This window comes from Rhamphochromis longiceps, linkage group LG15 (genome assembly GCF_057381845.1).
Source record: "Rhamphochromis longiceps isolate RC_006_pf linkage group LG15, R_longiceps_female_GT1.1, whole genome shotgun sequence".
NCBI lineage: Eukaryota > Metazoa > Chordata > Actinopteri > Cichliformes > Cichlidae > Rhamphochromis > Rhamphochromis longiceps.
In genome coordinates this window covers 3,129,727-3,142,598 of record NC_140571.1, presented here as the reverse complement: position 1 = coordinate 3,142,598, position 12,872 = coordinate 3,129,727, and the positions used below count along the sequence as shown (strand labels likewise).

The 12,872-nt window shown below is 43.6% G+C and overlaps 1 protein-coding gene across 1 annotated transcript; it reads right to left on the bottom strand.

Moving 5' to 3' along the window:
* Window positions 1-1,496: 1,496 nt before the first annotated feature.
* Window positions 1,497-12,449, bottom strand: ism2b (isthmin 2b). Its single transcript, XM_085381161.1, has 6 exons — window positions 11,532-12,449; window positions 7,399-7,650; window positions 6,244-6,571; window positions 4,294-4,431; window positions 4,104-4,172; window positions 1,497-3,884 (listed from the first exon to the last, which is right to left on the bottom strand). Exons 1-6 carry the CDS (start codon window positions 11,640-11,642, stop codon window positions 3,367-3,369), a joined length of 1,416 nt encoding a protein of 471 aa, XP_085237287.1. The 5' UTR covers window positions 11,643-12,449; the 3' UTR covers window positions 1,497-3,366.
* Between the last annotated feature and the right edge of the window lie 423 nt (window positions 12,450-12,872).

The following is a 12,872-nucleotide window of genomic DNA, read 5'->3' as shown; positions in this document are numbered from 1 at the left end:
GTCAAATGACCAAATGTTACTACCAAGGCTGTGGTTCCCAAACTTTTTTTGCTAGGCCCCCCTTTGTATTACAAGAAAAATGTTCGCACCCGTGCAGGTGAAGCCAAAGGGAAGATATGCTTCACCATATTTTCTAGTCTTTGGCTTGGAAGGAAGTTGGTTTGGAAACATATTTGGCGATGCTTCATCTCCTGCTTTGCGTTTGTGTGTGACGTCAAAAATCTGTCCATTATGCTAGCAGTGTCCGAGCGCTCTTTTTTTTTTTTCTTTTCTTTTCATACCACGCCCCCCTCCCACACTTTGGGAACCTCTGCTACCAAGGTATGCAGAAGAGCATGTCTGAACACACAACGTGTCGAACCTTGGAGCAGATTGGACCACACCAAGTGTCTTCCCTGAACTAAGAATGAGAAACTGAGCTCACATAGGCTCACCAAAATTGGGCAATAAATGACTGGAAGAATAGTGTGATGAGTCTTGATTTTCTGCTGAGATATTCAGATGGTAGCATCAGAATTTAAGCATGGATCGATCTTGCCTCTCCAGTGGTGGTGTAATGTGTGTGTGTGTGGGGGGGGATTCTTGGCTGTAGATTTCAAATCTGCAGCACCTCTGCGATGCTGTTATGGCACTATAGACCAAAGTCTTTGAGGAATGTGTCAAGGACGTTGTTGCGTCTTTGTCGCAAAGAATGAAGGTAGATCTGAAGGGAAAAGGGGGTCCACTACCAGCAAGGTGTACCTAATAAAGTTGTTGGGTGAGTGTATCCTTCACATGTTTTGGACTAAGCCTGTAACCTACATACCGGTAGTTTTTTTTTTTCTTTTTCTTAATTTTAGATATAAAACTGTATCCACTCCAGGCATTAGTAACATATTGTTGAACTCTTACATACTGTTCTCCTCACATTCAGTTTGTTGGGTTCAAGTCCCCCTCGTAGGCCTTGGCGCCCCTAGAAGTGTCAGTACGGATCTGGATTAGCATCCAGGAATTTTTTAAAGGATTGTTTACCATTGCTAGATAGGAAAAAACTGCACATTCAGAATCATTTCTTTCCAAATGCATATGGAATAGAAATGACTAGAAGTGACAGACATCCTCTTTATATTGCTATATCACAAGCTGATCCAGATCCACATGACTGTCTGGATACAGGGATTCAATTCATGCATGTTGTTGAGGGAAATTTCAGCCTTGGCGGAGGCGTGCAGTCTCAGGCTGCTCATGTTTTTAAAGCATTCAGCTTGGCTCTACTACACAGTACCTAAAGAGTGGAAAAAGAAACACCACAAGAGTCAGATGATGAATGCAAGGTCTTTATATATATATTTCTTCAGTATAATTGCAACATATTTATAGAGTACTGCAGTAGAACAGAATAAAACACAGACACCTGTTGTTGTTTCATGTAGTGATATGAGGCAGGAGGTTTCCCTTTAGTTAATGGGTGCCTTCATTATTCAGTCTTACTAGTGCACCATGATGAGAGTAGAGTCATTTCAAAGCTTCAGCAAACTTAAAAAACAAGAACAGACAAATAAATACTGTACAACACCATATATGTAATACTAGATTCAGAAGTCACAAAAAGGTCATGCTTTTCTCAACAGAACAGTTATACGTATATATGCACCTTCATATAACAATGCAGCATTTCTGGCGAGTTTCCCTTCACAATAACACTCTCATCAACAAATGGCAAAAGTAAAGTGCCTTTTCTTTAGAATTGGTGATACCAAAATGCAAATGCATGATTGCAAAAATGCATCTGGATGCAGACTTCCTGAAAAGATAAAGGTTTGGAGCAGACATCCATAGAATTAGACTGGATAGAAAGGACAAGTGGCACACGAGGTCATTTGATAGGCTGTTATAGGAGTGAGGATTGTTTAAGTGATGTGCAGTGTTTAAAAACCTCTGTAGCTACAAAGCCAAAATATATTCTGAGAGCGGTTAAACAGTCGCTTGATCAATCTCACGAGCCACACTTAACACTCTTAAGCCACACACTTGAACACACACCATATAACGGTAAGAGACTATTACCAGTATCCTGCGTCAGCCTGTTTATGGGTCGCTACCTGAATGACCTCTCAGGGATGTTTATTTGAGAAGCGATGTCCTTTCTATCCAATCAAGCACTGTACATAAACTCAAAGACCTTAAACAACAAACCACACAATTCATCAACAGGGATCAAAGGACTCCAACTGCACTAAAGCATCATCTGTTCAGCAATTATTGATTACACACCCAACACTCCTCTACTAATCTTTACCCACAAGACTGTACAAGATCCAATAGTGCTCCGCTGTCGAGGTAAATGAGCAAATTTGTTGTGATGGTCAGCTAGTCCCCCCCTGAGAAGATAGCAGAGACACAATCTAAAAGAACGTAATGTTTTCCCCACATTGCGTGGAGATACGGAGGTGGGATTTACACAGGCACCAACAGTCAGACTTCTGTTTTAGCTCTTTGGCACCCAGATCACATATACTTCCTGGCAATGAAAGAAAATGTGTGGAAACACTTGAAATCAATCGGTGTGAAATAGCATTTGAAATCAAATGTTCTGTTCTTTTATAGTCTCTACCTGAAGACTAATAGCATCATTCTCTCTAGCAAACTAAGCACTTGCAAATGAATGTTCCAAATCCTTTTAGCTTAGTTGTCTGGCTGAGACCTCAAATTTCTCAATAACCTCCTACTTCAGTTAAGTAACTCAGAGGACTGGCTGAATGAATGTGTCCTGTGAAACTAATGTCTTGTTCCACTTTATAATGCCTTTGTAAAACCTGAAGGATTTTATACTGTAGCAGCATAGTTAGTTATCACCTGGACTGTCCAAGCCATGTGCTTGTTCCATCAATCAATCAAGCTCATATTCATTATATTTCCTCATGTAAAATCTACAATAAGCATGATCAGGATGTTTCCTTAATGTTGGTGTTGTCAATCACAAGCGCTCAAAGATAGCATCAAAAAAGCCAGTAGGCAGACATCATGCTTACACACACCCAGGAGAGAGTACTGGATATAAAGAGAAAGAGCTTGGTGTCATGCCAGATGTGTAACAGGTTGGCAAGTGATGAGACAACAATGTATTTTTTGTTTTAGTTCAGCTTGGTTGAGGCCGATATAAGGATAATGTGCCAAATCCTAACTTGAGGAAACCAGACTTCACCAATATTCCTAAACCTCCGCAAAACTCCTAACCTGTAAATTTCCTTCAAGTCATGTCTATTTAATTATTTATAGGTGGCTTTGATGTAATATTTCATGACTTTTAAGGTAGGCTACCTCCCCTCAAATTAGGATTGGGCCCTCTGACTCTCTGAGTGAAGTGGTAGTTTTGGCTGTGGTCCTTCAGTACTCCCTGGCCTCTTCGAGTTCATTCATGAACACGTCCTCGTGGGGGTTTTCTGGGCAACTCAGTCCATTGTTGGGTGGTCGCACCGCATGGAAGCGACTCCAGTCTCCCTTGCACAGAATCCAAGGCAGCACATCCACTTTGAAGTGCAGCTCGGGCGAAAACTCGGTGCTAATCAGGTTCGGCGTGCCTGCGCCTTTTCCTCGTGTGATCAGCCTCCCGCGGTCGTCGTAACAACAGTGCTGTGCCGCAAGGGTAGTCGAGTCACTGGACAGTGCCGAGCGGATGCAGCTGCGCGCTGAAGGCTTGTAGATGTCCAGGCGCTCCTTGGAGCCGCTGGCATCGTGCCAGCGGAACGGCCGTCCGTGAGCGTCATCATAGACACTGACCACAGTGTACGCGGCTTCGAAAGGGTAGGAGCAGGGGCAGTTGGGCAGCTCAGACAAAACCTGATGGAGGTACCTCTGCAGGAACTCGCTCTTACAATTGAGCCATTTCTCACAGCTGTCTACATCTGTTGGAAAGAAGACAGCAACACTGCATTAATCTCTGCCACTGCTGAGAGCATGAACAGATGAACAGACACCATGGAGTCAAGTCTGAATCCTATACTTGCATCTGTATACATCTGCTTTACACTACTGAGTAAGCCTAATCTAGATCCAGTTCCAGTATATATCTGATTGAGAAACCTTTTTTACGGTTATGGAAAACTTCCCGAATAAACACTCACCTGTTCCAAAAGGCTCTGTGCCATTTTCCATTTCGAAAGGGAAAGGCTCTACCACAGTGTTGACATCACCTACATAGAGAGGGATAGATTAGCCGATTAGTGGGAAAAAAAAGCCCTGCAAATCAGAATAAAAATCTGAATCATTTAATGCACGTGTTAAAGTAAAATATGCTTGGAAGTAAAATATTACCCGGGCAGGGCTCCAGGTCACATTTAGAAGCTTCTGTCAGAGTACAGGAGTACCCACAGGACTTGGTCCTCTTCCTCTCACCATGTCCACATGTCACTGAACAGGGAGACCAGGGTGTCCAATCATCTATGTCTTTCTCTGTGGAAGAGAAAATGTAAACATCAGTGTCAGGAACCCAAAGGTACACAAGTAGTGCTTAACAGATTTTAACTTCAGACATTTATTTGCTCTTACGCACACAAACATGCAAACGTGTTTCAGCCTTGTGGCTTTCATCAGAGCATCAGAGACTGAAAATGTAAGCATTTTCTGTGAACTCATTTCCTACTGATCAAAACCTATTCCACACAAACAAGAAAAAGCCTATTAAGATTAAAGCACAAGAGAATTTACACAATGGGAAAAGTGTCGTAGAGATTACGAGAGGTGATGAGAAGATTAGAATAGCAGCTCTGCACCTTCCTTTTGTAATAGGTGGAGCTAATTGGAAGCAGCTTCGAAGTGTTGATAAATAATTACAAGCACAAGAGGAAGAACCGGCAAAATACAATAACACCGTTTTGTGTTGCTATGAACTAAACACGCACTTCGACAGGCTAATCCAAAATGAGCTTTCAAACTTTCCTGACTGCCTCAGCCCAATTTTCTCCTGGTCTAACCTTTCCCATGCAAACCCGTGTTCTTTTTAAGAAGGCTTCAGTAAAATTAAAGAGAGAAAAGCTGTGCTGTGGCTGTCCGCCTCCGCGCCATGCTTCCTTGTGGTGTTAATAACACTGAAAACAAGTCATTCTTGATTAAAGGCGAGGTGGGTGCAGAAATACCAGCTTGGGTGTAGCGAGCACCCAATTTTACTTCGTGGGCGCTGCCAACTCGCCATGTGGCCATACAGGAATGAGGTCTCAGGAGAGTCTTAATTATAGAAGAAGCTAAGGCAGACATCCTTGATTTATGTTCACCAAGCCTTTAGATGTGACCACTTTATAGGCATTGTTGCCTTTGCTCGCTCGTCTATACGCACAACAGTTAAACAGATGGAGCCTATATACCGATATAAAGGACAGAGGAAAAGCGTTACAGTAAAACCTAGTTTTAAGCACCTGTTACTGCATTACAATAAAACAGAGGAGTTTTGTGCAGCGTCAACCTTCATAACTGTTCAAAAACACAAATAGATTAATTGTGCACAAATTTGCATCTATGGGAAAACCTTTGACGACTAAAACTTTCATGCTGTGGTGAGTCTATGGCTGTGCACTGAATTAATTTGCTTTTCATTCACTGTACAAATCTGACCTCTTCTCATCTCGCACTATTTACTATTTTTACAACTGAACAAATTGTCTGTGCAAGCTGAGACACAACACTAGTTATGTGGATCCTTTAAAGCACCCCGAAATTCTTGAACTCGCTCAAAAGGCCAAGCCGCCGACGGTACTGAGGACCATCAGGGTCTGAGGGGGGCCCGAGGGGTCCCAGGGAAAGATGAAAGGGCCGGACAAATGGCCGCTGTCATTCTCTGTTCCCAATCTGCCCTCTAATTGTCTACAAGCAGAGGGCTGTTTTGTCCCAGGGAACAGTGCCGGCCTCACGCTGCCATTAGCAAAAGCATCAGACCCATCTTCAAAAGGCAGGCCTCTGCGACCAGCACAACCAGTGTCAACTTCAAAGTACCCATAACCCACAATGTCCTCATATTCAAGTGCTCATGCAGCCTCACTTGCTAGCATTGTTTGGATCTCTGTGACTACAGTTAACATGCAGTCTTTCTAAGCTACACTTCTTTCTCCAGCTCTACTTCAGGACCATCTTCATCGCTTTCAATATGATTTACTGAGCTATTTAGTGTCCAAAGGTTCATTTTTAAGCCTTTTTTTCCTTTGGGAAACAGAAACAGTTGTGTTTATACGGCCTTAGTTACACACAGAGAGTGCACCACTTTGCAAAACCTACCATAGTAACTCTGTATTGGATCCCAGCCTTCGTTCCAGTGAGTATCCCAGTCCCCGCCTACTCCGCTGGGTAAGGGCTCCTCACTACCGTAATCCAAAGAGTAATCTTCCTCCTCCTCTTCTTCGCCAGTTTCCTCCATGCCCGACCGGCTGTTGCTGTCCTCGCTGGAATCGGTGTAACTCCAAAACAGGGGCCAGAAAAGCTTCTTGCCTCCGAGCAAATCTACTGTGGATGAGGGGGAGGAGGAAGAGGAAGGTAGCCAATCTTTTTCCTTGGCAAGGTCCATCTCCACTTCCATTTGAGGATCATCGACTACTTCAATGGTCACCTGAGTAAAATAAGAGAGTGTCACTGATATCACAGCATGAACAACGCTTAAATGAATTATTTGGAGTCAATGAAAGATAATCAAATATTATCCATCTGAAATGTTCAATATCGCTACAATAAATCTGCTTTGCGGTTATGAAAAAGTACAGCATATACTTTTTGCAGCTTTAGTGCTTGACTTACAACTCTTCTTAAGAAATCAACCATGTCAAATCCTTGGAAGGGTATTTTAGTCAGGAAACCCGCTCTCCGGATCTAAGTAAGCCAGTCAGACGTAAGCATGAGCACTCAGTCAACTAAACGATCCTCTCAGGGAGAGAATGCGAACCTTTATTCTGGATAACTACCTCTCATTACCTCGATATGACTCATCCCAGATTCACAGTACTTCCAAGGGCCCACTTCAGCTGATGTAAAGACCAGACAGCAGTGAGACTAAAGAGAAAAGCTATGTTTCTGTAATTGTTGTAAAATGAATAGTTAGAAAGTAGCTTGACGATCGAGTACTATGGTCATTTCAGTATAGCTGGGTATATTCTTGCTGTTATCCTCGGCCTAGGGTAGGTCTTGTAGGTCTATGTTACATAAAATCTCCTCGGAAATCAAATGTCTCTGTACTTATATTGATGTACAGCAGATTGGTAAAACTATGTCTCGCATTCTGAATACTCTGACCAAACAGGAGAAGATAAGTGCCTGCAGAGATCATAGAAAAGACTAAATCTGTGTCTTCATCTGTTTGTTGTAGACATTAAAGGGTTTCCTTTTAGCCTCTAGACATATAACACAGAGGTAATATCACGTGACTCCCTTGTCCCTACTAACCTGTATGTTGGGGTTCTGTGAGTTAATGTCAGCTTTGGCCAGGTCTGGAAAGTTCTTCAGATCCAGTATAAAAGGTTTGGTCTCCTCCTCAGGCTCAGGTTGTGGAAGAACACCAAGGGAGCGGTGCTGGGGGTGAGACCACCTCCTCTGGTGGCTGTGGGGCTCAGGCAGCAGACTCTGAACCTGGTTCTGCTGCTCCAAAGCCTCAGAGGCAAACTGGACACCACCACTATGAATTGACTGGCCATGAGCCTGACGGAAAGAACAGGTAAATGCAGGTTACAGTGAGCACAAGTTATCTACTGGAATAATTTAAGAAACTAACCAAAAGAACACTTGACAGAAAAACTCTTAAGGTGCGATTCTGCTTGCAAGGTGACAAAGTTTGCAGACACCACCAGTGTGTGCTGCTTAAGGGCTGGTTGCAGAAAGAAAGATCTATTATTAATAGTGGCTTACTGAAGGGTCTAAAAACAATTAGTGTTCAGTTTTCAGGAAGAAAGCCTTTACACCATCCACCGCTTTGCAGCTTGGTAAGCAATTCCAAAAGGCCCCTGGGCATCCACTAACCAGCCAAGTCATCACCCAGCCTTCGGTTCGTTTTCTTTTTTTTTTTTTCCCACAACAGTCATGCCATCCAGGCCGTGGACAAAGAGGGTCCTGTGCCAGAGCGAGATCCACTTTTAGCTTTAATGAGAGGGCCTGGGAGGCGTGGGACCCCTGGGCTGATGCGAGTGTGTCTGAACCTGCTGTGCTGCCGCCGCTACTGCCACTGCTTAATTTGACCTTTCAGGTTTTACAGTTACTAAGAAGGAAGGCCGGCAGGAAGAATCGCTGATCTCCGAGATTAATGGTGATTAGAGGTGACATTATAATAGTGGGTAGTTGCGGAAACATGTACCAAATGTAGAATGCAGTCTCTAAAATGAGATGCTGTTTTTTGCTTAGTCTGTTTTAAATCTAATAGGACACATGACTGTTTCATGACAGTCACTGGTAAAGAGGAAAAAAACAAAAACCCCTAATGAACCCTTGTCTGCCATTCGTTCATGTTTTTGTCATCCTGTGAAAGAGCTAACTGGCCCAAACATATGATTTGACAAGAATTTCAGATTGGACCTGTGCCAGTTTGTGGTACGCTCAGCACAACAGTGGCAGTCGGTGGGCTAAAGAGCAGAAGAAACGCTTTAATGAATGACCAGTCAGTTCATGATTTATGGTTATGGCCTCGAGAACAGGGCAGACTTTTCAGGGACCGCCTGTGATCATCCCATAAAGAACTTATGTAGTCAGTCAAATCCAAGAATGTGAACACATAAAGCTGGTTAGGAGGCGGTGCCTGTCGGGGATGATAAATGATGGATAAAGGTGAGCCCTCCTCAAATATGTGTAAGCTGGTGGTGACAAACAGATACTTTTTTCTGGAAACATTTAGGTGTTTTCTTTGCACTATTTGCCACTTTTCTTACAAGAAATGACAACAAAAGTTGACTGAAAATAGCGATGGTGCACATTTTTTAAGCAAGAATTTTAACATTAATTGTAAGAATATAAGTAGCGGTGAGTAACATTACAGTTGTATTTATATTACTAATGTAAAACAGTTATGTTTACTGGATTTTAGAATTTTTAGATGAACATTTAATGTGATTTTTACTGAACATTTTATACTTTACAATACATAGTCAGCCAAAGAAGACCGCCAACTTGCTGTGCCCCCAACACGCAACACCCCCCACACAGATCTAATGATTCACCATCTTCAACATTACATCTCATGTCTGATATAAGATTTCACTGGTAAAAATTCACCCCCACGTTGCTGCGTTTATCCCCGTACCTGACCTTAGTCCATACAGGTCATAACGGGCTTACACAAACCAAACACACACAAAATCTCAAGTCCAGAGTCATGAAAGAGACCGCATACTTTCACACCCTCCTCATCTCGTCCTGTTACACATCTGGATCCTGTATTCTTTCGCCCTGTATATCACTCTCCTCCTCCTTTCGTCCTCCCCCTCATTCTCTCTGATCGTGATCTCCTCCTCTTGGTAGTGGGGCTCCTCTGATCAAAGGCATCATGGCTGATGGCATGCAGTGCGTTTTAACAGGGACACTGCATGATGCACCGGGGGTACTCGGCTCTGGCCTGGGGACTGGATTTTCTTCTTGAAACAGCCTGACAATACACCCTTTTGGCAAACCGCAGCGTCCTGCTTTTAAGTGCCCGGAAAGACTGAATGTTGGGCTACTGTCACTGCTACTGCTGCTGCTGACACGCATTTATTGGGGCGACTGTGGCTCAGGGGGTTGGGAATTGCATCTGTAACCGGAAGGTCGCCGGTTCGATCCCTGGGCTCTCTGTCCTGGTCGTTGTGTCCTTGGGCAAGACACTTTACCCTACTTGCCTACTGGTGTTGGCCAGAGGGGCCGATGGCGCGATATGGCAGCCTCGCTTCTGTCAGTCTGCCCCAGGGCAGCTGTGGCTACAAACGGTAGCTTGCTTCCACCAGTGTATGAATGTGAGAGTGAATGAATAGTGGTATTGTAAAGCGCTTTGGGTGCCTTGAAAAGCGCTATATAAATCCAATCCATTATTATTAGGTTAGGGAGAGGAGGTCCGGAGACTGGATGGGGTGAGCCAGAGTAGAGGGGTAGGGACAAGATCCGGTTGGGGTTTGGGGGAGGGGGGTATGCAGTATGGCAGCCCTGATTTATGCACCCGCAGATATCAAAGGGTCCTGCACTTGGCTGTTTCCAAACCATTACAGAAGAACAATAAACTATGGACTCTCTTTGATCACCATCTTTGTGTAAATGGAAAGAGGACAACAAATGCATGCCTGGTAGAATCAGGGTGAGGTAGTGGAAGTTGGTATGTATAGTGGGGGTACAAAGCAGAAGAGGGCAAACAGGTCCCAGTATCTGGAAAAGAGGCCACTTCAACACAACGCCCCTCCCTCTATTCTCCACCGAGGCATGGGGGTAAAGGCAAAAACAGGAAATTCCACATTAACACAAAAAAGAGCCAACGTAAACAATCAGATGAATGACACTTGACCTGAGCTCCAGTGTGAGAGATGCCTAAGGCTTCCCTTTCTCTGGTTACATAAGCATCTTCTTACTGGGCACCCTAACCCATACTGAGCTTGTCCTCCTCCTCCCGCAGTCTTCCTCTGCTAATCTCCCCTCTTCATCCACCACTCACACATGCAGGGGGGTCACAGGCAGAGAGAGTCGCCAACATTTGGCTTTTTGGTGAATGAAATGAGCAGTCACAGCAGCCACAGTAAGATTTTTATTTTCTTCTTGTCACTAATGAGTCCTTCCTTGTGTCTTTTTGCTTTGACATCAATCAGGCAGATGATGAGAGAGAGAAAGTCCCAATAGGGCATCCATGGGAGGCCACACAAGAAGGAGAGAGTTCAAAGGCAAAAACTGAACCCTGACACAAACACACACAAGCAGACTTTGATATCCAAATATGTCCATGTGTAACACAAACATTCCCCTTTGACACACCGCACAGTGTGTGTGTGTGTGTGTGTGTGTGCGTGTGTGCAGAGAGTTTGGATTTAGCAGAGTGAATGCCCAGAGATGGCAAACCTTACTATACATGGAGAGAGCAGTGGAACAAAAGAAGGCAACAAATTTCTAATGTGGAAATTCTTTAGTTGATTAAAGAATGCCTGGAAAAAGAGGGTGAGAACATTTCATTAAGGTGTTTGTGATTTTTAAATTTCAGCAAACAAAATTACAAACAAATGCACAACATAAGTTTTAAATGTTGCAAACAAAGTGAATAACTTAAATAATTTGCACCAAGCAGTTATATTACCAAGAGGCTGAATGGGAAATTAAAGCTAAGCACCAACTTTCTGATATTTTATTGTGCTCTAGTTTTAAAATTATGTTGGTACAATTTTATAAGCTATTGTAGTAATAAAAGGAACAGGACTCAGGAGACATTTTACAACCATCAGCAAAAACTTCCAACGCATTAGCTAATTGCCTGTCAGTGGCAAGTGTGATCTATGGCTTTTTCTAACTTGTTGCTAAACTCTACGCCACAAAAAAGCCAACACACAGAAAGGGAAAAGAAAAAGGAAAAAATGGAGAAGAGAACTTACTTTGTGGGCAATATTCTCGCGTCTGGTAGGTAACCCTGTCACCACACTCACAAGAAGTATTGACCAGAGCACAACCAGCATCTGAAATCTTCTCGGGACCTCTTGACTCATCTTCTCCACTTCAAAGCTTCCCGTGAAGCCTAAAGGCGGTAAAAGTGCTTCACTGTGCACTGTGTGTTTTAGGTTAGATTACAGCTTTACAACAACAACACAAAAAACGCTTGTGTCCTTTTCGCGTTTTCTTCTCTCCGACTTTTGGCTCAGGACAAATAAAAGTTTTCAGCCTCGTCTATCAAGAAGTGTCGCAACTTTAATAAGATGCGCACGAGCGTCCGCAGGTATCCCGCGCGCTATCCATTCCTGACACCAGCGCCTCGCGCAGCAACTGTCAGTCCGTGTGGCGGCTCGAGCTCGATGCTGCGCTTCTCCATAAACACCGCGGGACGGAGGAGCTTTAAGTACCAGAAAGAAGTTAAATACCCCACGCAGAAACTCCCCGTCCGCACTGTCGCTCACTTATTCAGCTACTTCAGAGTGTGACTCACTCGTCGTGGGCGGGTGCTCACTTCCAATACATTGACATCTGGAGTTCATAGTACGCTCTGCATTTTGCTAGCTGTCTGTCTGATGCGTTCATCCATTATCCAGCTGAAGTTCATCCACCGGCTCTAGAGAGGGTGTGCGCGCGCACCGCCCAGCCAACCGGTTTCGGTAAACTTTCCTTTTACGCACGCATTCAGGGGGGTTGATGCTGAGGGAGGAGGGGGCAGGATGCTCATTGCTCACAGCTGTGCGGAGGGTGGGTGCGCTGGGCACTGAGGTACATGGTAAGGTTTAGTTTGCGTTGCAGACGGCAAGCCACAAGGCGGACATGCTCTCACGTGTTACTGGGAAAAGTTAGAGATTATCTTCAATCTCGAATACCAGTGGCTTAGGGGAGGAGTGTCAAATATAAGGCCCGGCAATAATTGTTTTTTTTTGTATTTTCATAAATGTTACAGCTTATCCTCCTGATAAAGACACACACATTAATACTACAATGATGAAGTAACAGATAAGCAATTAAATGATACCATAGAAATGTCTAGTTTTACTGTGTCCACGGTAAAATAAACAAAAATAGGAAATTTCCCAGGAAATTAACAAAAACTTTCTTTATAATTACAGGACAGTCTGGGCAGTGAGGTCACAGACTTCTCTGTAATTTTACACATTTCTTACAAATTTAAGCCCAAAGTGACAGATTTATTTCATTTACTACATCTTTATATAGGTAAACTGAGATGTAGAAACTGCACTTTTTGTCCTAATAATGAGATATCTCAGAGATAAAATGTGAAG